The 27,037-nt window shown below is 44.2% G+C and overlaps 1 protein-coding gene across 1 annotated transcript in view; it reads left to right on the top strand.

Moving 5' to 3' along the window:
- Positions 1 to 829: 829 nt before the first annotated feature.
- PKD1L1 (polycystin 1 like 1, transient receptor potential channel interacting) overlaps positions 830 to 27,037 on the top strand; it is a 128,079-nt gene continuing 101,871 nt past the window's right edge. Inside the window, exons 1-9 of the mRNA XM_058534776.1 lie at positions 830 to 4,150; positions 4,717 to 4,928; positions 6,317 to 6,639; positions 16,250 to 16,423; positions 18,300 to 18,419; positions 18,927 to 19,095; positions 19,631 to 19,870; positions 21,948 to 22,080; positions 25,986 to 26,192. Of these exons, the coding sequence (XP_058390759.1) occupies positions 4,103 to 4,150; positions 4,717 to 4,928; positions 6,317 to 6,639; positions 16,250 to 16,423; positions 18,300 to 18,419; positions 18,927 to 19,095; positions 19,631 to 19,870; positions 21,948 to 22,080; positions 25,986 to 26,192 (1,626 nt within the window). The 5' untranslated portion in view covers positions 830 to 4,102. The remainder of the gene's footprint in view (positions 4,151 to 4,716; positions 4,929 to 6,316; positions 6,640 to 16,249; positions 16,424 to 18,299; positions 18,420 to 18,926; positions 19,096 to 19,630; positions 19,871 to 21,947; positions 22,081 to 25,985; positions 26,193 to 27,037) is intronic.

Genomic DNA, 27,037 nt, shown 5'->3' with positions numbered 1-27,037 from the left:
TAAGGATTTCTTTGGGGCAGGCATGGATCACTTATGTAGTGGCTGAGCTGGGAATTCCGATCCCTAAGTTCATCCTTCCCTTACCTGCTTTGTCCAGCGCAGTTAGAGGCAACCAGCCAGTCTCACTATACTCGTTAGTTTGACAGAAATGTTGTGAGGTGCCTTGCCTCTTGTAAGTATTTGATTAGGGGTATCTGGTGGTGATATTTGCACATCTCTATTGCTACATCATATCCTGGACTATCAGTGCTCTCTTAGTATTAGAAGTAAGCCATTAGTGTCTTTAACTCCAATCAGATGAGAGAACCAATTCAGAACATGCTTCCTTGAGACTCTAGCCTCCCACAATCTTTTTTCCGTATAGTAGCCAGACTAATGCCTCCAAAACATAGGTCAGATTATGCCACTTTTGTGCTCACACGTGTCTCCTTCAGAATGAAATTCAGAGTCCCTGGTCTGCAGACCTCCATCTGACCTCCCTAACTCTCATGTCACCCCCTTGCTCTCTTAGCGCCCACAAGGGCAGCTGCAGCCAACCAGCCTCCTCGATATTCCCAAGAACATGACAATAGGGGCTTGTCTGCTTTCTTCACTGCTGGTTCTCTGGAGCTCAGCACAGAGCATGGCACATAGCAGGGGCCAACTGTGATTTTGTGAATGAAATAATGTTACTTTCCCAAATTTACTAGGTTTTCATAAACAGCTCTCAAATTGTTTTTTTTTTTTACCCACAGAACATTTTGAAAACAGCTAGTGAAGCAGTGTTAAGTGTTGTTAATGGGAGAACACAAGCTGCTCTGGATCGGGGTAACCATGCCCACAGGTATGTCAATAAACTATGCCTGAGACCCTGCTGTTTTGGACATGCACGTGGGCTTATAAAGATGCCTGCCCAGGCCAGGGTGAGTTAGAAAGTGCACCTCTGGGGTGCATGAGATTGAAAAGAACGTGCAGAATACTTAACCGTGATGGAAAAATGAATGGTATTTTGAAGCTAGTTGATAGAATTAGATCAGGCAGTGTGACCAACTTAACCCAGAACGTTGGGAGCCATACAAGATGGTGCCATGTAAGATTTTGTCATGGTTGCGAAATCTGGGGACATAGTGAGCCTTACCAGGGTACAAGTACTATATACTATAATAATTGGTTATTTCATGGTGGAAAACACGTAGACTTTAAAACAGTAGCAGTAGATGGACCTTGAGGACGCGATGCTCAGTGGAATAAGCCAGTCACAAAAAGACAAATACTGTGTGATCCCACTCACATGAGGCACCTAGAGTAGTCAAGTTCCTAGGGACAGAAAGTAAAAACGTGGGTGTCAGGCTGGGGATGGTTATGAGGAGTTGGTGTTTAATGGGGACAGAGGTTCAGATTTGCAAGAGGAAAAAGTCCTGGAGATGTTTCACAACAATGAATACACTTAACACTACTGAACTATACACTTAGAAATGATTGAGATGGTAGATTTTATGTTATGTGTTTTTACCTTAATAAAAAAATAGCACTAGGCAATCAAAAATTTAAAGTAAGCATAATTCTAGAAATACTTGACTGCCTTTGGGTTCTACAACATCACGCTATGCCTGAAATCTGTGGTTTTATACATCCTAATGAAAGTTAAACATGTAAACCGACAAAAAGCAAATGTAGTCTTTCCTTCTGAAGGGACAAAGGTTGCCCACTGCAGGCACTTCTTGGTTCTTCCTCGTTGTCACTGCTCCGCTGTTCTCAGTGACGCAGGCTCGCCCGCATTCACAGGGCAGTGGTGGTGAAGGCCCGTCAGCGTCGCCAGGAAAAGCTGAGTTAGCCACAGCCTCTCTGGTCTCCTCAGTGCTCCTGGCCTTGACTCTTGCTCTGCTATTTGTCTGTGATATCCCTCCTTTTTCCCTCTCCCCCACTATTTGTTGAAGCCCACTATACAAGGCGGCATTTGGGGTTACTGAGACTAATGAGATCCAGTCCCCTCCCAGGGACCCCAAATCCAGGGCAGGAGACAACCGTCATCCACATGGTGAATGAGGCCATGCCGGGACTTCCAAACCACATGGGATCCGTAAAGGAGCATCCAGCTGTCCCAGAGGCAGGGAAGGCTTGGGCTTGGCCTCTAGAGGTAGGTGGAGGTCAGTTAGGTGGAGCAAGGGATCGAGTCATGCCAGCCAGCGGGAGAACAGCAGGCCTGAGGAAGAAAGTGGCCCTGTGGGGGAAAGCTAAATCGCTGTGTGTGTGTCAGCCGCCTCTGCTGGGCTGCGCTGTGGGGACAAAGTGGTTTATAACACCAGATAACAGAGGCTTAGAACAACATAAACAGAGGCTTATTTCCATGTCCGCTGGGCCCAGACACAGCTCTGCACCACGAACTCTTCCTTCTGGGATCCAGCTGAAGGACAGCCTGGCATGCAGACCAGCCCTGCTGTTCTTGGGCAGAGAAAAAGCAAAGGCAGCCCCTCTTGATGGCCCTTGAATCAGCCTCTCCTAGGAGTGGCACGTGTCACCTCCACCACACTGCCAGGCTGGTGTCCTTGGGGGGAGTATAATCCCCTCACAGGGAGGGGCTGTGCAGGTACGGACCCATGACTCAGTCTACTGTGTCAGATGGGAGAGACAGGTGGGCAGCAAGGATGGGGCTGGCATATTATCTGTAGCTAGGAGCCATGGTGTGGTTTCTGCTCTGCAGTTGTGGGCACAGAGGCTTCAGCAGGGAGGTGACAGGGTCAGGTTTATGGTTTTTTCTTGCACAGCAACCACAGAAGAGGGAAGAAAGTACGGAGTAGAGACACATGCCCTTCCATGCTCCCCTAACATTGCAGAGGGCAGATTGGGATACAGGGGATGGAGGTGGGGAGCAAACCTAGCAGAACACGAACACAGCAGCACATGCACTCAGAGACCAAGGCCCAGTCTACCCTGTGACCGTGGGAACACACCCACTCAGCCACTGCGGGGAAATTCAGGAAAAGAGAAATCAGTGAGGGCCACCCACTCGGCATACTGACTGTCCCCTGCTCCCCCAGCCTCCTTGTCTTTGCTGGCAGCAATGTTGGGGAGAACGGGACCCCACCAGGTGGTCTGTGAGCCAGTGCCCTGGATGTGTGGGCCTGGCACTGTTGTCTCTGGAGTCCATGTGCTAACGGTAGCCTTCCTTTCATGCCTCGGAGGTTTAGTAGCTCAGGCCTGTGTCCGTCCCTCTTGCCCCATGACCACAGCCCGAAGGCTGCGCGAGCCTGCTCAGGTTTAGGACAGCCTGGGCTGAGATGCTCAGTTTCACCTGCCTGAGTGAGGGGTGGGGAGCGAAGCTGGTCTTGCCTGAGGCGGGGCCCCGAGGACAAGGTGTCTAGAGTTGCTGCCAGGGAAGGGGGTGGCGTCTGAGTGTTCTGGGCCTGATGGGCCTTGGCGCATCCCTCCTGTAGGGCCCATCATGGCTCCTCGGCCCGTTGAGGTGTCAATGGACAGCTGTAAACAGGGTCCTATGACAATGGAACACGAAGGGGACCCTCTAAGTGGTCCTCATTCTGCAGGCCGTGGTCATGCCCATTGCATCCCATTCCCAGGCAGACTTTGAATCTTTGGATGCACCAGACTGGCAAGCGGTTTTGATGGCCTGGGAGCAGCTGCTAGGCCTCCCTCTGTGGCCCTAGTCACAGGTGGATTCCGTGAAGGCCTGGCTCTGCTGCAGGGAGCACACACAGCTCGGTGTGGCCTGAGCCCAGCGACCTGCCCTTTGGGTGAACTCTCTGAAGCAGGGTCCGAGTTGGGCACAGATTTTAGTAAATGGCTTTAAAAATGCTCCACTCCTCAGTGAAATTTCTCACCAGAACACTTGGGCAGCCCTTGCTGGTTCAGTTTCTACCTGCATCGTAGCCCTGGGCCTCACCCGGACCGCCCATGGACAGGCTCCTGGCACAGTGAGAGCCTTTCCAGGAAAGCCGGGGTGGATCACGTCTGATCAGTCATCAGATGTGCTGAGTGAGTGAGTGAGGCACTGCCAGGTTTCCTGCTCTTTTTGCCTTTTCCCTTCATATTCAGAAGCTCCCAGGAACCTTCTGTTAGAATCGTGAGCTTCCGGAGCAGCAGTGGCCCCAGCCCCCATTGCCAATGGATGTGTGCAGTTGGGAAAGCAAACGGTGCATTCTGCGATCTGCTCCAGGTTGGTGTCTGACCTGCACGGTTCAGTTTCAAAAGAGAGCTGCTGGCAGGTGCAGGCGGCCTGCGGGGTTTGTTGGTAACCGTATTTTGAATTTCTAGTCCTTTGGACACTGCTTGGGCAGTTTGAAAGCATAACTAAAATTTGTCTCCACAATAAGGGAAAATATGTGTCACATTTTTGATGTCTGAAAGAGTATCATCTCTCTGCTGTCCACTTCAATTTATAGCTGACCCTATAAAACAGGTCATTTTCTATTAGCTTAGCTGGGGGAGCAGCATGAACTTCTGATAATACTCTTTCCCAAATTCCTGATAAAACATGCCTTGTAGTTCCAGCTGGCACCAGCTGGGCACTCTTGGGTGGTATGCTGGAAAGTATGAATTATCTCCTCCTCCTCAACGTCTCACCAATGCATGGGGCCAGTTTGTAATAACCCATCCAAATAAGGGAGCTCTCAGCTGCGCTGAGGCTCTTTGTTAGGAGGCTTTCTGACCGTGGAGAAACACCAGTGCTGATAGCAAACTAGGCTATGTCCTAACCCCTACTGTTAAATTTTTAAATTCCAGTGCACCTGTCCTGTGGCGGGCCTCTGTAACTTGAAAGTAGAAATTCCCTCCTGTGCCATGGGACTGCTGCACTCTGCAGAGGACGTGGCCGCAGAGCTGCTTCCTGGGACTGCCATCACATCGACCACTGTCACGATGGGGCCCCCCAGCAGGGTGGCTGCATCTGCTCAGACCAGCACCTGGATTTCACATTCTCTCACCTTGCCCAGCAGGTAGGGTAAGCGTGGTGTGGAGGTCAGTGTCCCCTGCAGACCCTGATCCAGGAGCCGTGCTCAACGAGCTGGTGAAGGTAGTAATATCTTCCTTGTTCACTTCAGCGGCATTTGCCACTGTGGCCAGTGACCACACCGTGGACCACGCAGTTGGCCCGTCTTTCCCATTGGAGCCCATGTTACTTGGTTTCCGTCATTTTTCGAATCAGTCATATATCCAGACTGAAGCTTTGTGTGTATTTTTTTATTGAGATATAGTTGACATATAACATTGTATTGGTTTTAGATGCACAACATGATTTGATAAGTCTAGTTAACATCTATCACCACATATAGTTATAAATCTTTTCTCTTGTGATGAGAACTTTTAAGATCTACTCTCTTAGCCACTTTCAAATATGCAATACAGCATTATTAACTATAGTCACCATGCTGTACATTACATCCCAGGACTTATGTATATTATAACTGGAAGTTTGTACCTTTTGACCCCCTTCACCCATTTCACCCCTCCTCACCCCTCACCTCTGGCAACTACCAAACTGTTCTGTATCTATGAGCTTGATATTTTTTAGATTCCACCTCTAAGTGAGATCATACAGTGTATGTGTGTATTTCTAATGGGACGTGCACAGCACGTGGGGAGGAGGGACATCCCAGGGAGCGTGGAGATTGGTCATTAAGATACTTAAACCATTTCCACATCCATGAAAGTTTTCTCTCTACTTTGAGGTTTTTCTATCCTCTAGTTTATGCTGTTGGCTACCTAACTGTGCCAACACCACAGGCATCATCCTGAACAGCGTTTAGCAAATAAATGGTGATCACAGAGGTCCTATATTATTGGAAGCTGAAGGTGGAGTCATCTAGACTATTCTCGACTCCCCAACTTATTCACAGCATAAAGAGCTGCACGTTGAAGTGATGGCACCCACCCCACATAGAGCATTTTCACAAAAACATCAAAGGTAGTGACTTTTGGGGGACACGCCTTTCGTGTCCATTACTTCAGTGATGAGGGGGAATATATACATTATTGCTGTGATGAATGCCGCTAGAGCAGTGGTTCTCAGATGTTAGTCTCCTGGGGGCTTGCTGGTCCGCCCCAGGGCTTCTGACTTTGGGCTGGGGTGACTCAGTGGGCTGGGGTGAAGCACGAGAACTTGCATCTCTCACAAGTGCCAGGTGAGGCTGGTGCTGCTGGCCCTGGGACCCCACTTTGAGCACCAGCACAAGTAAGCCTGTCATCAGGTTCCACAAACCTTACTTTCAGCTGAATAGCGTCCGGAGTGGGCTGCTCCCCCCTGCCTCCTGTCCCTCCTGGTGACATGTTCTGGGGATTTGTCAGACTTGTGATGTCTGAAGCACTCCTGCCTCTCTCCCCACAGCTCCGACGGCCTTCCTCCTGGAGCTCACTGCACCCACAGCCTCTCAGCATCCCAACCTGGTCCCAGGCAGCCCTGTCCCCTCACTCAGTGTCATCCTGGAACCATCCCAGTGCAAGGTCCTACTGACCAAGTGGATCCTGTCACCCATCGCTTACCAGAAACTGACACTCAGTCACCTCAGAGTCTGGGGTTCCAGATTCAAATGGCTTCTGAAGCAACTCTGTGTCTGGTGATGGATTTCGGAGACAGGTCTGGAGTTCGGATGAGGATCCGCAACGTGTCTGAGGAAATGGCGGTTACCGCCTACCATAAGTATGGGAAAGGTAGGGTCCGTGATTTCAGTATCAGGAACACGGGAAGGAAATGCTGAAGACACTGAGACCTCAGAAACAGTGCTGGGAACCTTCTGTTCCTCTAGACCCATCTGCGCCTTCTTTGTTCTGTTAATGAAGGCTCAGGAACTTGCACTGTGCCTGCTCTTCATGTACTTTCATTTAATCCTGCCATAAACCCTGGGGGTAGATAATGATCTCCATTTAGAGGAGCAAACGAAGGCTAGAAGGAGCGAGGAATTTGTCCTGAGGTCACACAGCTAATGCAATGGAGTTACTTCCTCCACAGAGGGAAACTTCTAAGCTACTGTTGAATCACTTATATTGTCCTTCAAGTGCAATACAAACACACACACAACATTGCACACTGAATCTTTTGCGCTAAAATTTTGAACACTTTGCATTTAGACCACAGTGAGGGAAAAAAAACCTTTATACGGACATTTCAGCATTGGAACCATTCTGCTCAGACAACTACTAAGTCTGTAGAGCTGATGGGGTGGAGCACGTGGAGAATTCTGATGCTTTCCTGCTTACCAGCAGGATTTAACTCTTTTCTTTCTTTTTATTCTTTTAAATTATTTTTTGGGTGCAGTACATTCTCAAGGTTCAAATCCCCATGTTATAGAAGGGTGTATGGTAAAAGGTCCTCTTCTCGCTAACCGTCCGGGTCTCTCCCCACAGACAACACTGCTTCTATTTCTTATGGCTCGTATATATTTATAGGCAAGTGTAAATATGATCTTTCCCTCTTGTATAGAGATGGACCTGTACTGCATGCAGAGTCTTGCTCCCTGCTCGCTTAGATGCACTTCCACATCCTAGAGATAATTCTACATCTGCACAGAAAGAGCTTCCCTGTTCTTTTGTGTAGTTGCAGAATATTCCATTAATTTAATGGGCCAAATCTACTTAACCTTTTTTTTTTATTGGCAGACATTGAGATTGTTTCTAATCTTTCATTATTACAAACAACGTTGCGGCGAATAACCGCATGTATGTGCCATTTCATAGAAAAGAGGAATTATTGCCTCAAATGCTGTGTACATTTGTAATTTGATAGTCCTTGCTAAACTGCTCTCCATGAGGGTTGTCTGGTTTACACTCCCATGGGCAGCGCAAACGTCAAAGTGAAAGGTGAAAACGTAACTTTCTACAGTTTTAGTTTGCATCTTATTAGGTTCACCTAAGTGAAATTGCCAACATTTGACCATATTTTACCAAGAACAAGAGCACTTTCACAGTTCAACCTGATATGGTGTTTGTATGAGCTCTTTTAGTAATTAGGAAAATTAGTCCTCTTAGTATGATATAGTTGCAAGTATATGTTCTTTTCTCCTTTTGTCGTTTGCGTTTTGGCCTTATAGTTTTTTCCTTTTCATGTGGAAATTTTAATTTTTATTAAGTATACTTTATCAATCCTTTCTTTTATGGTTTTTGAGTTTTATGTCATAGATAGAAATGCTTTTTTAAATCCAAGTTTATAAAATAATTCTCTCCTCTTTTCTTCTAGTACTTTTATAATTCCATTTTGCACAATTTAAATATTTAATACATTTGAATGTATATTCTGGCAGAGAATGTGAGGTGTAGATTCTATTTATTTTCCTCTGAATGTCCACCCGTTGCCCCCTACCCCCTCATTGCTTTGGAGGGTGCCCTGGTCATCGTCTAGTTTCCTCGAGCTCTCGGGCAATTTGCATTTAGGGTTCTGTTCTCCTCCATCTCGGGTTCACTCCTCTTTGTTACTCATCTGTTCTAGAATTATCTTGGTTATTTTCAGTTGTTCATTTTTCCATGTGGACTTTAGACTCACACTGACTAGTATAAAAATATCGTATTGGCATTTTAATTTGAATAATGTTAAATTTATAAATTAATTTATATGGAATAATTATGCTCAAGCGTCTCTGCCTTCATGAAAATGCTCTTCTCTTTTCATTTCTTCCATGTGTCTTTAGAAGTATTTAAAGATTTCATGTGGAATTTACATATTTCCTGTAAGATATTTTATGTTTGTGATGTTGTAAATGAGATCTTTTCTTTCATCTTCACATTGGTTGTCATTGGGATACAGAAAAATTGCTGATATTTTCTGTTAATTTTGTCCCCTCCAGTCTTACTGAATTCCCATATTGTTTTAGTCATCGTTAAGTTTATTCTTTAGTGTTTCAGTTATGTGAACGTATTATTTACAAATAGTGATTTGTGACCCTCACACTGCCAACTTTGCAGCTTTAGTTTCTTTCTCTTATTTAATTGCATTGGCTGGTACTTCTAGAACAAGGTTAAATAAGAGAGATGATGGTGGGCATCCTTGGCTTCAGAGGCTTCTAGTGTTTTCTCATTAAACTTGATACTGGAGTTTGGGCGGGTATAATTTATCGGGTTAAGGAAGTTTTCATCTGTCCTCTTTTATTGAAGACTTTTTAAAAAATCTAGAGTTGTTGAATTTGCTAAATTCTTTTCAACATCTGTGGAGCTGATCTCATGATATTTTTTTCCTCTTTAGAGCTATAAATATTAACTAATATCTTAATATTGAATCATCCTTGAATTCCTAGGAGGGAAATACCCACTTGATTTTGGTGTATTATTCTATGAATGTGCTGCTGAATTCAGTTTTCTAACATTTTATTATGATTCTTCCACTGGTAATTGTAAATGGGACTGGTCTCAATCTTGTGTGGAGGTTTTCTTTATTTTTTGTTTGTCCTGAAATAGTTTAAATAGCATTGGAAATAGTTATTCTATTTCAGAAAATTTGCTTATGACCCTCTGAGACTGGTATATTTTTTCTTATTACCTCTATTTCTTCTATAGAAATTCATCTGTTGAGATTTTCTATTTCTCTTGTAGTTAGTTATTTTAAGTTATATTTTTCTTAGAAAAGTATCCATTTAGTCCAGGTTTTCAAATTTATTTGCGTGGAAGTGAACAAAGTAGGCTCCTATAGTTCTTTAAATTTCATCAGTCTCTATGTATTTCTTTTTGTCATTTCTTATTTTCCCTTTTATGCTTTCTCCTCTCCTTTTTTCCTTGATTAGGTTGGATAAATTGTCATTAGTTTATTTAAAGAACCAGCTTTTGAATTTCATTAATTACATTTTTCCCTAAGTTTATTAATTTCTTCTTTTATCTTTACGTTCTTCTTCCTGCTTTTATAGAGTGTTTTTGTTCTTGTTTTCCATTTTGAGTTAGATGCTTAAATTATTTACTATTATTTAAGTTTTAAAATTTCCACATGTCATATGGCCTTTTTTGTGTTCTGGTTTCATTATTTATAGTCCTATTCTATCATGATAAGCAAATATTTTCTCCACTCTTGTGACTCCTTTAATTTTTTAAGTTCTGAGGTTGTCTTTGTGGCTTAAAATATGGTCAGTATTAGAAATGAAAGTCCATGACTGCCAGCAGGTTATAGGAGAGTCCCAACCCTGTGTCCCTCGACAGCAAGGGTGTTGGCTCCAGGTACCTTCCATCTGCTGAGCCCCATGCTCACCCTCAGCTCCGGTCCAGGAAGGCGTATGTAAGTGTATGTGTGAGTGAGTGTGTGTGTGTGTGAGAGAGAGAGAGAGAGAGGGGCAGAGGCAGAGGCAGAGGGGAGGACCTTGCCTAAGGCAGGATTTGGGGTGATCCTCCCGGGAGGCAGAACCTTGTCTTAAGTAGATAACCCAGCCCTCCTTGCCCTTCCTTTGACTGTGCCCTAGTTCCTTTAGTAACCGCGTGGTGGAAGTACCATCTGTTCTGTTCTCACTTGAGGCTCCCTCAGCCTCGGGGTTGTCCCCGCTCTTCACAGCAGCCTGTTACAGTTTGGGTCATTCTTTCATTTCTCACCTTTTGGAATCACTACGTTCTAAGCGTTTCTCTTGTCTACGATGGAGTTGGCTTTGCTGTGTGACCCATTCTGATATACTTGTTTTAATAGATGAGTTTAGTGAATTTGTGTTTACTGAAATGACAAATATCTGGTCTTAGATCTGTTAAATTTTACATTCTGGGCTCTGCATAAATTTTAAGATATATTTCATTAAATGTCTGTCTGAGTTAGTCTCTGACATTTGGGAGGCTAGCAGCCTTGCTTTAGTTGATCCTTGTATTTATAACTCCATCAGGGTCCTCATTCCTCTGTTTCTTTCATAGTATCCATTTTCTACCTACTCCGAGCAATGATGAAATTACTGTTCTCTCTTTCTTCCCCTCTTCCTCCCTCTTCTTCATCAACCGATTTTAATCATTTAAATCATCTTTATTAGTATTTTCCTTTGTACTCTTAAATATGCTTATACCTTTGTTAGTTGTTTTGTTAAGTGTGGGGGCAATACCTTTTGATTTCCAGCAATTACATATGAGGCAGTCTGCGTTAGCCACAACCGCCTACCTCTTTCTTGCTTTCTCTCCCAATTTGGGTTTCTTGTACAATTTCTACATTATCAGGACACATGATACGTACATTCTTTGTCACCTGCTTTCCCACATTTGTTTTAGTTCTATTTCCAAAGTTAAATCGATTCAACTCTCACCCTTAGTCCTTTTGCCGTACTTTTCCCATTTAAAGTTTGTCCTCTAGTAGATTTTTTTTATATAAAGCCTTTCTTTTTTAGAGCAGTTTTAGGTTCACAGCAAAATTGAGAGGAAGGTGCAGAGATTTTCTGCATACCCCTGCCCCCACACGTGTACAGCCTCCCCCATTATCAACATCCCCCCCAGGAGAGGTGTGTCTGTTACAACTGATGAACCTGCCTTGGCACGTCATTATCACCCACAGTCTGTAGTTTACATTAGGGTCCACGCTTGGTGTTGTACATTCTGTGGGTTTGGACAAATATTTAATGACATATATCCATCATTATGGTATCTTACAGAGTGTTTTCACTGCCCTAAAAATGCTCTTTTCTCTGCCTATTCATCCCTTCCCTCTCCACACAACTCCTGGCAACCACTGATCTTTTTACTATCTTTATAGTTTTGCCTTTTCCAAAATGTTGTACAGTTGGAATCATGCAGTATGTAGCCTTTTCAGATTGGCTTCTTTCACTTAGTAATATGCATTTAAGGTTCCTCCATGTCCTTTCATGGCTTGATAGCTCATTTATTCTTAGCATTCAGTAGTGTTGCATTGTCTGGATATACAACAGCTTCTTTATCCATTCACCTGCTGAAGGACATCACAGTTGCTTCCAAGTTTTGGCAATTATGAATAAAGCTCCTATAAATATCCCTGTACAGATTTGTGTGTGAACATAAATTTTAAGCTCATTTGGGTAAATACTGTGGACAGTAATTGCTGGATCATAGAGTATTTTTATAGTTGTGTACAAAAGTGTCAAACTGTCTTCCAAGGTGGCTGTACCCTTTTGCGTCCCCACCAGCAATGAATGAGAGTTCCTGTTGCTCCACACCCTCATAGCATTTGGTGTTGTCAGTGTTCAAATTTTGGTCATTCTAATGGGTATGTAGTGGACTCTCATAGTTGTTTTAATTTGCATTTCCCTGATGACGTATAATGTGGAGCATCTTTCCATATGCTTATTTGACTTCCGTATATCTCCCTTACTGAGGTGTCTGTTAAGGTCTTTGGTCCAGTTTTTAATTGGGTTGTATGTTTTCCTGTTGTTGAGTTTTAAGAGTTCTTTGTATATTTTGGATAACAGTCCTTTATCAGTATCAAAATTTTATTATATTTGACAATTTGATGGCTTTTAAATCCTTGGTCTTATGTTCTTTTCTTGAGGAAGTTAGTTGTTTCTTTGCTCTATTCTGGCATATAACTGGTTTTCCAGGTGTGGTCCTTGGACCAGCATCATCAGTATCACCTGAGACTTGTTTGAAATACAGATTCTCGGGCTGCACCCTACAGGTACTGAATCAGAAACCCAGAGGGTAGATCCTAGTAATCCATGCTTTCAGAAGCCCTCCGTGTAGCTCTCCATGCATTCCCACTCTGTGATGATTCTAAGGTCAGCTTCCTTTCCCCTCTGGTGGATGACTTGATATTTTTGTCTGGCTCAAAATAATTATTCATTTATATTTGAAGTCCTGTACCTTTACCAGAACATGGTTCAGTGTTGACCATTCTTGGTCAGCTTTCTCTGGCACACAGTGTGCCTTTTTAATATGTAGATATGTAATGTTTTCCTTTGTTTTAGAGAAGATTTCTTTAGTTATATTTTTAAATATTTTTCTGTTCCAATATTTCAGCTTTCTTTTTGGGAGATTCTGGTCATGGATGTGTTAGATCTTCTTTGTCTTTTGTAATCCTTTTTGTTCTTTATTTTTATTTCATCTTGCTTGCACTTCTCATTTTTTCCTCTATATCTCTTCTTTTGTGTTCTCTAGTTTCTATTTTCCATTATTCTCTTTGGAATGTTGCCTTCATTTCTTACATTTCTGCTCTATGGTCTTGTATCATAGAAGCTACTGATTCCTTAAGTTGTTAAATCCTCTTATCCTCCCATGGACAATGTTTTTGGGATAAATGATCTTAATCTATTATGAATATCTGCTGAATTTCCCATATTAACTCTTATAGTGTCTTGTGTATCCTAAACGGTCTCCCTCCCTTGCTCTCTCGCTCTCTCTTTCTTTTTTCCTTCCCTCCTTCCTTCCTCCCTTCTTTCTTTCCTTTCTTCCTTCCTTCATTCCTTCGTTCTTTCCTCTTTTCTTTTTTCCTTTCTCCCTCCCTCTTTCTCTTCCTTCCTTCATAGTATTATTCATAATTAAAAGAGTTGGTTTTCTCTTGAACTAGCTGTTTGCAGGTGGCGTGTGTGTGTGTGTGCTGGCACACGTGCGGGTGTCTTCAAGGCTGTATTACAGACTAATTGAGACTTTTATGAAACAGGGATTTGTGTGTGAATTTACAGAACCTTTCTTTCCTCTAGCTAATGGGGTTAGGCAGTTAGTGGTGTTTCTGCCGTGCAGACTCTCGTCTCCTCTACTGCCACAGAAGCAGAGCACTTCTCACAAATCTGGTTTCTCTGTTCAATTCTGCACTCCCTCCTTCCCCTCCTCTCAGAACCAGACCAAGTCCAGAGAGACTCTTCATCTCAGCCAGTTCAGCTCCACCCACACTGTGCCCCAAATGCTGTGCGCTCACTTTACAGAAGGGCAGTGTGAGTGGGTATGTGTGTGCGCATGTGCATGTATGTGTTCATGACATTTACAGACAGAGTCCTCTTGCTACTGAGCTCTCACTCCAGGGCATCTTCTCTACTCTCCCTCCAACAGGGTTCCTGTTCATCATGCTTGATTTTTGCTGCTTTTAGCAGCTCTTACATCTATTTTGGGTTCTGAACATGCTAGTTACCTCCTAGTTTCACCAAAAAAAAAAATTGTATTTTTGTTTGCTGTTTTCCTTTTTGCTTTAGGATTAACTCCCAGAAGATGCAGTGGAATGCTGACTATATTTCCATATTCATATCAAAATGTTCGGTTAATTTTAAGCATCTACAACTTTAACGCATGTTAATTATTTTCTTTGTTGCTTTAAAATAAGGAATTAGTGTCACATCTCCCAATAGGGATTAAGTCTAAAGTCAACTTATAAGTTAAGTATGCCCAAGATTTGGTTGCACTGTAGAGACAGACTTCCACTGCTAAATTCATCTGAGTCCACAGAGTTCTCTCAACTATTCCTAACTCGTAGTCATGAATTCTGCCTTTTATGAACCATGAGCAATTTATTGATTTACACAGAGCACTGTGATTAAGTCCTTAATTAAGTCCTGATCTCTGTGATTATGGTGAACTGCATGGTGGTGTCCATTTCGCTTTCTCCTTATCAAAATCCATGTGCAGAATTTGTTTGGACACAACTGTGAGAAGCAGTGTTACAAGAAAGCTGGAATAACTCTATAAATGATGTCTCAGCATTTAAGATGTCACTTCCAAGTGAGATTACATTTTGGGAGAGTGTACCCGTTTCTTGTATATGTTATTTTGATCCATGCTTGTATGGGATGCTCTTCTGTCTGGCCTTGGCTCATCACAGTATGTATTCCCAAATCCTCCACGTCTCGTCACATTCATTGCTCTTCCTCACAGGTATGCTTTGCTCTTTAAAGTCGTTCCCTCTTTTCTGCTTCTTATTACACTAGTACTTGCAGCTTTTCCTAGATCCATATATTACTTCCATATAATTTAGATGCACAAAATGAAGAGAGGAAAGACTGTCTTAATTCCTAAGAAATAATTGCATACTCTATGCCTTGGACAAATTATTTAACCTCTTTGAACTTCAGTTTTCCATTCTGCAAAAATAGATTGGTCATTTGGTAAACATTCGTTGTGTGTCTACTAAGTGCTTTGTGCTGAGGTTGTGGGATGAGGAAGGCAGACAGTGTGGTGAGTCCTGAGAGGGAAGCACAACCCAAGTTCCATGGCCAAACGGCAGGTGGAGCTGCTCCTTCTGCCTGGGTCATCAAGCGAGGCTCGAGGTAGGTGCCAGTTGGCCAGATAGAGGCATGAGGAGGGACACTGTAAGCAGAGAGAAAGGTTGTGTACGGTGCAGATGAGTGGTGGAGAATGGGGCCCAGCTGTTTAGGGGTGGTGAGTCAGGGTGCATGAGGGAGCCAGGGTGGGCAAGTGGGACCAGCTCAGCTAAGGGTGAAAGGCCCAGCTGAGGATTTTATCCTGGGATTCATCAGGAATCACCTAATATTTTAATGCTGAGGAATCAAGTGAACAATGGAAAAATACTGTGTGGGGGATTGGGATTACAGAATTGCTAAAGACCTTTTCAGTCCAGTGGAGTTGTGTCAGTAATCTATTGCTATGTAACAAACCACCCCAAACTTAGTGCCTTACAGCACAACTGTGAGTTTAACCCATAGTTCTGCTGGGCGTCCTTTGAGCCTGGGCTGGTCTCAGATGAGTGTATTCATGGATCTGCAGCCAGCTGCCAGTCAGCTAGGTAGCTCGATGGTGGTGACTCCTGGGTCTCTCATCACTCAGCAGGCTCACCAGCCTTCTTCACACAGAGCAATAACAGGAGTCTCGAGACAAGCAAGCGAGAGCAAATGCGTGAGCGCTTTTCAAATCCATTGGCCACAAGACTAGCGCCAATTCTAGGGCTGGAGAAATAGGCTCCACCACTTGATGGGAGGAGCTTGCAAAGTCACATAGTAGTTGTATTACAGGGGTGTGAAAACAGGGTGAGCATTTGGGGCCATTTCTGTAATCTGCCATAGTACTTCTTTAGTGTATTTCCATTTGACTATTTAAGTATTTTTTTGTTTAGCTGTGGGATGAGCAATATCTATTTTTATTCTTGTGAATATTTTCTGTTGCTCAGGTTTGCCTGCATAATTCTCAGGGCCCAATGCAAAATGAAAATGCAGCACATTTTGTTAAAAAAAGTTCTTGAGAATTTCAAGACAGCAGAGCATTACACCACACGCTGAGCCCTGTTGAGTGTGGGGCCGTGTGCGACTGCAGGGGTCTCATGCCCATGAAATGGCCATGCTGCTACAAGAGAGAAGAAAAGTCACCTTTGCCCTGTTAGTTCCCATTTTAGTCACCCATCATCTCTATTCTACAAATGTTAAATGTTGCGCATGCTTTTAACAATCGATCAAACGGCCATTCTTTCTTCCTTTTCCAGAAGGAGTCTATGTGATCAGGGCAGTTATTTACAATGAGTTTTATGGAACCGAAGTGGAGCTTGGGCCTTATTATGTGGAAATTGGCCACGAGGCCGTGTCCGTGTTCATGAATTCCAGCAGTGTCCACGAGGATGAACTTCTGGTCTTTGCCGGCTCCCACAGGGATCAGAAAAGTAAGACCTACATCAGAGTCTGAGCCCCCAGACCTCAGCTCTGGCTGAGGCATGACTCTGTGCTGGAGCTACACGGTTCAGACACCACGTTCACCACTTACTCTTCCCTCATTCAGAAAATATTTATGCACAAATCTGTGCTCTGAGGGGACGTGAAGTCATATAAGTCCTGGTCTTGAGGAATTTATAATCTAGTAAAGGCGTTAAGATAAGCATATGAAAAATATAAGCTAAAACTTAAAAATGCCTTAAGAAGGACATGGCCAAGGGCTGGGAGGTTTCAGGGAAGGGAGTTGTGTATAACTGGGGGGATAAGGAATATCTCAGGTAGGAGTTGGCATCCACGATGAGCCTTGAACGAGCCATGAAGAAATGGGTGTTGGAGAGCATTTTGGGCCAACAGCGTGGCAATAAGCCAAAGCACAGAGATGAGACACAGTGGGCGCTGGAGTTCACTGCACACTCGCAGGGTGCCAGGCGCTCTGCCAATTCTTCACTCGCATCACCTCACTGTATCCTCATGGCTACCTGTGAGGTGGGCTCCCCTTCATCTCAGTTTTATAGAGGAGGAACCCAAAGCTCAGAGGCAGTGCAGTGGGAATGGAGGATTGCATCCAAATATCAGTAATATGTGGAAGGAAGTGTCCCACCATGTTTAACAGGGCGAGTGTGGGCGCCAATCGAAGATAATCCGAGCATTCAGCCTAAGTGGATGGAATATGGGTTACATTTCCCAGAAAAAGGAAAAGGGAGAAGCCAGTAGGGGACATGTCCCAATGAACTCATTCTTAAGAAAGTCTTTTTAACTCGTTCCATACACTGACAGTATGTTTTCCGTACAGTTAGCCTTGTGAGAAACTCTGTCCAAGAAATTACAGAACACATATGGGAGGGTTTTGGTCATTTGTACTGACTGGTCTTGTCTAAACTTTACTAAATAAATAAGCAGCCTATCTAATGCCAGTGGGAGAGTGCGATCCTGACAAGCCCTCCATCGGTTCCGTGCCAGGAGTGAGGATTGGAAGTTCTGGCACAGATCGATAACCGGGTAATCTGGTGCTCTCCTCGCACTGCTTACTACTAGACTGTGCTCAGAATTAAGTTTCAGGCATTGTTAATGAGTTGATGTGACTCTTACTAATGGGATATTTGTTTTTCAGAAATTGTAATGCACTGATAAAGAACAAAATATCCATTCTACTTTATCACTGTTATAAATGAGCGTTTTCTCTTTATAAAGAGAAAAACTATACAGAGCAATAATAGTGTTTTTGAAAATACCCACCTCCTTTCTTAACATCCCTTTCTGATAAATGAGTTGTTCTAAATCTCCCTAGACATCACAGTCCTCTTCTAGAACCTGACAAGATGTTTGGTATCTGTCCTCCTAGTGCATACATACATACTTACATACATACATACGTGTGTGTGTGTGTGTGTGTGTGTGTATACACATATGTATGCAACATTTTGCATTCATTTCAGAGGGCTTAAAAGCCCGAGGCTTACCTGTGGACCCTGTTTAAGAACCGCTGTGAAGTGAAAGACTGCTTAATGTACACATTGGAGAAATACGTTAAAAACAAGGCCATCTAGAGAACTAATTAACATATTTAAAAAAAATTAATATAGTTATTACTATGTAGGGTATTCTAGGGAGAGATAGAGAAAACACTTAAAGAAAATTTTAATGAGAGAAATTTTGGGACAAAGTTCATGTTTCTCAGGTCTGTCTGATTCCAAAACACATGCTTTGAATTTTGAAATTTATTGGAATTCAAAGGGAGAAAGTAAAAGAAAATATTGACCATGTGTTGTGTGAGATGAGTGAATTAATTTTCAGACTGTTTTCCCCTTTCTTTCTTTCTCATTCCAGGCACTGTGGTTATGCATCGTTTTCCGTCCTTTTCCTCATATAATGTGTCCTTTACTTCTCAGACCCAAGTGGGTGACAGCCAGGCTTGGCCCAGCATCACTGTTTGGTATCAGATGCAATGTACGTTTTGATTCTAATTCTAGATTCAACACAACCTTTCTCACTCAGTCAGTGGAGATCCTAGAGGCTGCAGGCAGCGCCGGGTTCTGTGATTAGTGCTGCTGAGACCCCCATTTGCCCTTGAGTGAGCTCTGTTCACCTGCAGTTCATTCTAGGACTTTTCTAGAAACCACAGACATTAAGCCTTCAATCTAGAGGGGTGAGAAGGTGGGTTATCATGCAAAATCATTTGCGGCTTCCTTGTACCACACCCTTTCCGGTAGAATCCCACAGGAATTGGCCATATCACTTTATGAGCTGTTACTTTGAGGGACTTGCATTTGGGCCCAAATTGCCTACCAGGTTCCTCCTGCTACATCCCTGTGCTCAGTCCTGCATTCATATCTGCAGGCTCTTTTCCCATCAGTCACGGCCATGACTAAATGGGAAGGTGAGGATCTAATGTCTCTGGATGGATCCCAGCCCTTCCCTGCTGAAGCATCTGCACCTCCCTTTCCTTTGTCACAGCTGTCTCTGTCTACACAAACGGGACTGTGTTCAGCACAGACACTGACATCACTTTTGTAGCTGTTACCAAGGAAACAGCTCCCCTGGAGTTCGTGTGGTATTTTGGAGAAGATCCACCAGTGAGAACAACTTCCAGAAGCATTAAGAAGAGACTCGGCATCCCCCAGTGGTCTGTAAAAATGGTCGTCCCAATAGGTGGCTGCTTGTGATGCAGCCTTAACTTAGTCTGGAGACTGTGCTGCTACTAAAATAACTAAAATAATTTTAAGAGTGTGACATTCACACTCAGTGCTGCCAAGCACTTCTATGAATTGAACTCAAAAGTAAATTTAAAAGAAGAGGGACTTCCTTCCTTTCAGTGTGAACTAGAAGGGAGGGGGTGGGTCTTTGAAATCAGACAATCCTAGGTTCAGATCCCATCTCCCCTGCCAGTGTGGCCTAAGCAGATTCCTCATCTAAGAAAAGGTAACAGTGTTACCCCACCACTCTGAAAGGTGAATTAAATAATGAGGAAGGAGAGGTCAAAAAGTGTCACTCCTCTTTCTCCCCAGTAAGGTGGAAATCATGGGGGCTGTGATAATTCCTACAAATTAAATGCCAACCCTTCAGCCTTTCTCTTGAAGTAATGTGGAGATTCTCTGTACCTCTGACCTTGTTCTTGTCTCACCATCTGTCTTTCCTGCCCTCTTGGCCCCACCCCACAGGTATCGTGTGTTGGTTACGGCTTCCAACGGGATTGGCAGTGTGGCGTCGGAGCCCCATCACATCAGGGTGCAGAGGAGAATCGTTGCCAATCGGCTCACATCCGCCTCCTCGGCTCTGGTGAATGCCAGTGTGACCTTTGAGTGCAGAATCAACTTTGGCACCGATGTTGCTTACCTGTGGAACTTTGGGGATGGTGCTGTTGGCCTGGGGAACAGCTCTGCCACTCACGTCTACAGTAGGTAAGCCACCCAGGTGCAGGGGCAGGCTCACTGCAGATGGCGGCTGGAATTGGCTTTTCAAGGTGTCAGCCCTCCGGGTCTCCACAGTCAGCCTGCCTTTCAATCAGTGCAGTGGACAGATATTAAAGAGAGACAAATAAAACCCAGCTATGGCTCTCGAGGGGCTCACAGTCTAGGGGAAGACAAGAGGAGAATGGATACTTTCAGTACCCAGCATGAGTGCTACAAAGGGGGCCCGAGGAGGTGTGGGGACAGCTCATTCTTTTGAAAACTGGAGGACCAGCTCGCGGTGGCGTTCGCATATGATCTGAACGTGAAATCTTGAGGAGGCGTTTGCCAAAGGGACAAGTGGGAGGCTGAGTGAAGGCCCGAGGGGTGGCCCGCAGGTGGCCTGGTCAGGACACGGAGAGGCGGGCAGTGCCAGCAGGGTGTCAGGTGGGATGAGGGTAAGTGGGCAGATCAAGATAGCGAGTCCTCAGGAAAAACTGTAAAGGGCCTCGCTTTCTTCCAGAAGAGCTTGGGCGATGTCCTGTGATTCTGCGCTTACTGGGCACCCACTGTTGACCTGGAACAGAGCATTATGGAAATCCAGGAAAGAGCTATGCCTGCCTTTGTCTGAAATACACGGAGCATTTGCCGGGGCAGGTGGGCATGCCCTCAGGAAACCACAGGGCAGACTGCAGGATGGCCACATCTTGAGGTTAGGAGAGTGATGAAGTGCAGACCAACCAGGGCCGCTTGTCCCCAGTCCAGCCTCCTGGCTGTTGCTCCCTGGTCAGGGGTCAGGATTATCTTGGACCTGGAGTGGGCGAAGCCTACCAGTGGGCGCCCATTGCCACAGTTGTGGAGACGTAAAGGTGGTGGAGCTGAACCTCAGGCTGGCATGGAGCCGTTTGCGCTGGTGTAGTGAAATCTTAAAGTGTGTAGAAGTATCCAGAAAATGAGGCTTGTGTGGGCTGGTGGCTTCAGGGGAAGATTGCAGACCTCCTTCAGTGCAGGGCTTCCAAGAGAACCCACCATGTGGCCTCTCCATGCTTTAGGGGACGCCTGAATGGCCCCATCACTAGCTTCAGATTTACAACTTCTCCACTGGACATAGATTTTCCCATAAGAAAGGAATTGAGCGATAGTGCCCAGGTAGGCTCAGGCGGGCTCCTGGGGCCTGGGGGCCTTGGAATGTGCTCTGCAGCCCGGGGAGCCTTTTCTTGTCTATGGAAATGGACATGGACTGCTCCGTGCCTCCACCATCCTCTCTAGAGTTTCCCAGGCTCTCCATCCTCCTGGACCCTGAGAGGGATCTCACAGCCTTCACTCTGGTCAGTATGACCTGCCCTTCTTTCTGATGCTTCAGGATGGCAAGTAACACTCTGGTCCTTGTGTGCACTAATTGTGATTCTCTGATGGGGACTGTTCTGTTTCAGATTGAGACGTCTTGAATGGTGGTTCATCCTGCATCATTTGTAAAACCAGTGTGCATTTCTTTAGTAAAACATGACCTGCTGGTCAGGAACTGCCTGACACACCCCCTCCCTTGTCTTCCATCTCCCCACAGCCGGACCCTCCATGCCTCCTTGGGCTGGCCTCATCTCCAGGCTGTGGAGTCTATCCTGTGCCTCCTCGGTTTACAGGAAGACCAATCCTTGGGGCAGGGAACAGAACAGGAAGCTCATGCCCAGAGATCCCCAGTCACAGGTCTAGGGTGCCCATCATGTTGGGAACCCGAGAATCACCCTGTGGTGGACAGAGGGTCCAGGTCATGGCTGCAGGGAGAGTTCATGAGGGGAAGCAGCGTCTCCTCATGTGGATGATTGTTTCTCGTACAGCAGGTGGCATCAGTCTAGGAGTTGGGTGCCTGAGCTGCCCTGCACTAGGTGGGCAGCCAGTCTATTATATGGGACAACAAATGGCCTCTGTGGAAATCAACCTCATGACCCGAGTCTCCTCTATTCCCATTCATGGGCTATCTGACTATCAAATCCTATAATTACACAGTTGTAGGACGGTTATGGAGAATGAAGGAAAGACTAACACATGGCAGAATCAATGTCTTCCTTTCTGTGCCTTGTTGGCCTTCCAGGGAAGGAGAGTTTACCGTGGAGGTCCTTGCCTTCAATAACGTCAGCTCTGCCTCCCTAAGAAAGCAACTTTTCATCGTGCGCCAGCCCTGCCAGCCACCCCCGGTGAAGAACATGGGGCCCGGGAAAGTGCAGGTAGGGCTCATTTACCGGACTCGTTCCAGTGTTTTCTCCCAGTTGGCACCAGCGTTAGGAAAAGTTAGGAAGGGCAGAGATTTGGGGAGTGAAGCGCGGCTTTGTTGAGTTTATGCAGCTGCATTTGATACAAAGGAGCTCCTGTGAGGACTCCTGAGCAGTCCTGGAGCCGGAGAAAGCCCCACTCAGCCTCAGACTGGAGGGAAAAGCCTCCTTTCTGGCATTTGAATCGGTTCTTTATTTGCCTTTATTACTCTGGTGCTCAGCACAGCCCGCTTTGAGGAGCTTTTTTTAAATTGCTTGTGCAAAGAACTGTAGCGTTTTCGGGAGAAAACAGTATTTGAATATATGTGATATCAAAATCAAAAGAAATAATCAATTATTTGTTTAGCATCTACTATGGGTTAGGAAAGATGGGATTGCTTTTTTATTTCTTTTATTCCTTTGAGGCCTATGATTTAGAGAAAATTTCCCTTTTCAGGGCAAAAGTGCTCAAATGACACATGGGAATTAAAATCTGTGACTTAGCTGCTTTGCCAGAATGCTTTCTGTGGCTTTCCAGCCCCAGAGGTCAGTTGCTGGACCCCTGTGAGTCTCAGGCCGGGGCACCTCCGCTCCCAGATGAGTAGCAAAGGACAAGTCCCCAGGACAAGATCACTAGCTTCAGATTTACAGTGATCCCTGGGAGCCCCACGTCCAGGGCCAGCCATCAGGCCAGCAGGCACCTGCGCTGTCAGGCAGTTCTGTGCACCAGGGCAGTGGGCTCTCTGGGGCGGGGAGAGGGACAAAAGTCAAGGGTACCAGAGCTAACAGCGGAGATTGGGAGCAGCATGGACCCCGGGGAGAGGGATCTGGGCTTCAGTCCTGACTCTGCTCTTAGGTCAAGTCACGGGACACAGCCTCTTCCTAGGTTAAAAATGGTTGAGGATCAACCTGTGTTTCCTGTATTTTTCTAAGATTTTTTTATATGTAGTGTGTATGTGTGTGTGCATGCACGTGTGCACGTGTTTGTGCGTGTGTTCATGTCTGTGAGTTGCACGTGTGCATGTGCGTGCGTGTGGATGTGTGTTAGCATAGAATTGGCATCACTGGGTTATAGTGTGACCTTTTCTCTTGTTATTAAATAGTCTTTGATTACATGAGTTTAATGGTGGCATAACGTTAAACCATATGTACAAATTATTGATCCTTTAACAATATCCTTGTTATTGAACATCTGTTGTTTCCAATTTTGCATCACTACAAATAACTGGCGATGATGGTGTGTACACATATCTTTCTGCTTGTCTATGGCATCTCCATAGGATTAATTTCTGCAAATTACTGACCCACAGGACATAACACCTTTTTAGGACCTGGATAAGCTTTGCCAAATGTCCTCCTGTGGCAGCTCACATGTGTCAGCATTCTAGGACCAGCTCTCATCCCCTGGGCATTTCATAATTTTGTGTGTTTGTTATTATTAATGGGTTAAAAATTGGCGTCTCAGTGTTATAATTTGCTGTAACTCAATTAAATCTGGGCAGTTTTGTGACATATTCTGGACTGGTATCATATTCAGAGTAGAAACAATAAAAATAAAAACTAATTTAAATCACGACTAAAGTCACTTAAAGAAAGCCAAAGGTGAAATTCCATTTGTAACGAATACCCATATGTCTTAAAATCCCACTTCCCAGCTTCTACGGTTTTTCCCTTTCCAGTTTTTATGGGAGATCTTCATTAAACAATCCTCCAGGGGGAGCCCTGGCGCCATCATCTGCCCCAGAGTGGGAGGCAGCTGGGCAGGATCTCCAGCCCAGGTCCCCAAGCTGTCCTCGCTCCTCCATCCTCACAGACTGTCAGGCTCCAGGTGTGGGACAGGGTGTGGGATGGGACAGGCGCCTTCTCCGAGGCTGGGGGAGAGTAAAGAGGGCTTGGAAAAGGCGGAATGGCTTGGGGGGGGAGGGTTGTGGACTTGTAGGCACTAGTATTTCCCCTGCATCGCTGTCCTTTTTGGCTTATTAATGTTAACAAGTATGTTTTTATATATTTATGAACTACATTTAAAAATTTTTATTATGGAGATTTTCAAACATAAATAAAAGGAGAAATAATAGTGTGATGAATCCATCACCTACATTGAACAGTTATTAAAATTTTGCCATATTTGTTTTCTCTATTTTTTTCTTTGCTGAAAAATTCTAAAGTTCTTCTTAGATATCATGACATTTAACCCCTAAATGCTTCAATATATATCTCTAAAAACTAAGGGCATTTTCTGACATAAATACAATGCTGTTATCTCAACAATTAGCAATGATTTCTTAATATAATCTAAATCTAGCTCATAATCAGATTTCTCTAATTGTCTCCAAAATATCTTTACGCAGTTGTTTGATTTGGGATTCACAAAAGTTCTTTGTTTAAAAAAAAAGAAAGAGAGAGAGAAAAAGAAAAGAAAAAAATAAAAAAGCTTTTCCTCTTCAACTAGATCTGTAACGTTTCCTAGAATATAGTTTGTTCAGGAAAGCAAGAATAAATGCTTATTGTTTTCCCTTTGTTCCCAGTGTTCATAGTACGAAATTTGGGCACCAGCTGCTTCTGATGGTGACGGATGAGTTGTGTGTGTTTTGCGGGGCGACAGGGGAAGCTTCTCCCTCTTTTAGCGTTGTTGACATTTTGTTAATAGTATTCAGTCAGTTGTAGACATGACCTTTAAATGCTCCAGGTGGCCCATTTGGGGCCTGGGTCCGGGACCTTCTGCCATGCCCCACTAGTCTTGGAAAGCTTCCTTCCCTTCCGGCTGACAACTGCTTCAGCTCTGGAAGAGGAATCTCGTTCCTGGGCCTTCGGATGGGCGATTGGAGAGGGAAATCTGGCTCTGAGGGTGCTCACCGTTCCTGGGGTGTCATTGCCTGTAAGCTATTCAGCATACACTGGTAGGAAATGCAAATTAAAGTAAAATAAATCCTGATTTCTTCTGATGTTTCCCATTCAAAACCATTATTTATGTAGAATTTACAGTAAAAATGTTTTATACTTGAATTCTTTCATTAAAATCTTGATTCCTATAACATTAACACCATTATTTATTAGCAATTTTTCTAGTAAATATGTGAAATACTTTCAAAGTAACAATATCCGTATTACCACCAGAAATGAAACTTCTTAGTGAGCTTCCAGATTTATCTGTAGTTTTTTTTGCCCTTAGAATATGTCCTCAAAATACTGTATGTTAAAGTCATTTGAAATTCATCTTTCTTCTATTTACTTGCTTGAAATATAGTTATATTCCTTTGTTTCAGTGTGTTTCCAGTTATCAGAAATTAGGTGTTTTTTTTTTGCTCTTTGTTTTAATTTAATTTTTGAATATATAAAACATTTGTATGATTTCGTAGTCCAAACTATACAGTAAGGTATTAATTTATATTTTATTTTGTGACTTGCCTATTCATGTTCTTGTTCATTTTCCTGTCGGAGACTTTGAAAATTTCTTGTTGATTTTAAAAGACATTAACTTTTGCAAATAATTAATTTTTTCTCTGAAGATTGCCTTTTAAAATTATTTATATTGTTGACATTTGGAAGTTTGAAATTTTTATCTTATCAAGTCTATTAACCTTTCTTTTAATATTTCCCCATCAATTTTATGCTTAGAAGGTTTTTTTCTCATTATGGGTATGTAAGTATAAATATTTACTTATTCTTTCTTCTCATTGTTTTTATATTTTGACTTTTTATTTTTGTCTATAAAATATATGTATGTCTTTTCTTGGTGCTTTAAATTCCAGCTCTGAGAATCCCATCCTGTGATTATACAAATGAATAATTGGAGTTCTGCGTTGAGAGTGAGTTTTTCATGATTTCCTCTGGTATTAGGCATAATGGAGTTTAATGAGGCATCTCTTCCCTTTCGTACACAGGTGTGGAGGTCTCAGCCTCTGAAACTGGGAGTGACCTTTGAAGCTGAGGTTCTCTGCGATATCTCCCAAGGCCTTTCCTACACCTGGAGCTTCATGAACTCTGTGGGGTTGCCAGTGCCCCTGCCCCCTGCTATCAGCAGTCATGGGAAGACCATCACTGTCCCCAGCTACTTCCTGGAGCCTGGGAACTACACTGCACTTGCCAAGGTGGGCTGGCTGGCTTACGATTCCACTTGCACAATGAAACTATTCCTTTCTACCTACCTTTGAGCAAGAGGTCAACACCTGTAAATCCAAACCTGTTCTATCTCAGAGAAGGGGGGTTCTCAAAAAAAAAGTGTGGCTAGGATTTCAAGAGAAATGCTTAATTCCTGTGAGAGAACAGATTTTATCTTCAAATGCTGGCGGAGTAATCAATTAAAAACTCCTTCTTGTTTTTTTTGATGAGGAAGTTTAGCCCTGAGCTAACATCCGATGCTAATCCTCCCCTTTTTGCTGATGAAGGTTGGCCCTGGACTAACATCTGTGCCCATCCTTCTCTCCTTTATATGGGATGCTGCCACAGCATGGCTTGATAAGTGGTGCATAGGTCCGCGCCCAGAATCCGAAACTGTGAACCCTGGGCCGCTAAAGCAGAGCATGTGAACTTAACCACTATGCCACCGGGCAGGCCCCCTAAAAACTCCTTCTTCATTTAACAAAACCTTCCTGTGCACCTCCTTTGGTACGTCACTGCAATAGTCCCAGGATCTCAGAGGAATAATTGTGTCATCAAGGAGCTTATCGCTGAGAAAGGAAGGGAGAGGTTAGTCAAAGAGCGGGGCCAGGAGAGGGCATCCCTGGTGACCGTCACCAGGTGCTTGGTGTATTTCTGCTGGAAAAATGGTGAAAATATGTGGGTTATAAGAGTGAGGGGTTTGTTCTAGAAGAGTTGGGTTTGTTCTAGGAGAGTCTCTTCATAGGCGTAGAAAGTGCATGCGAGGGGACAGCAGCTCAGCCAAGGCTGGGAAGGAGCCCAGGGCTATGGGCTGGAGTGTGAGCTGAGTGGAGCA

This window comes from Diceros bicornis, chromosome 41, assembly GCF_020826845.1.
Source record: "Diceros bicornis minor isolate mBicDic1 chromosome 41, mDicBic1.mat.cur, whole genome shotgun sequence".
Lineage (NCBI taxonomy): Eukaryota > Metazoa > Chordata > Mammalia > Perissodactyla > Rhinocerotidae > Diceros > Diceros bicornis.
The sequence above is the reverse complement of the archived record's forward strand: the minus strand, read 5'-3'. Positions and strand labels throughout refer to the sequence as shown.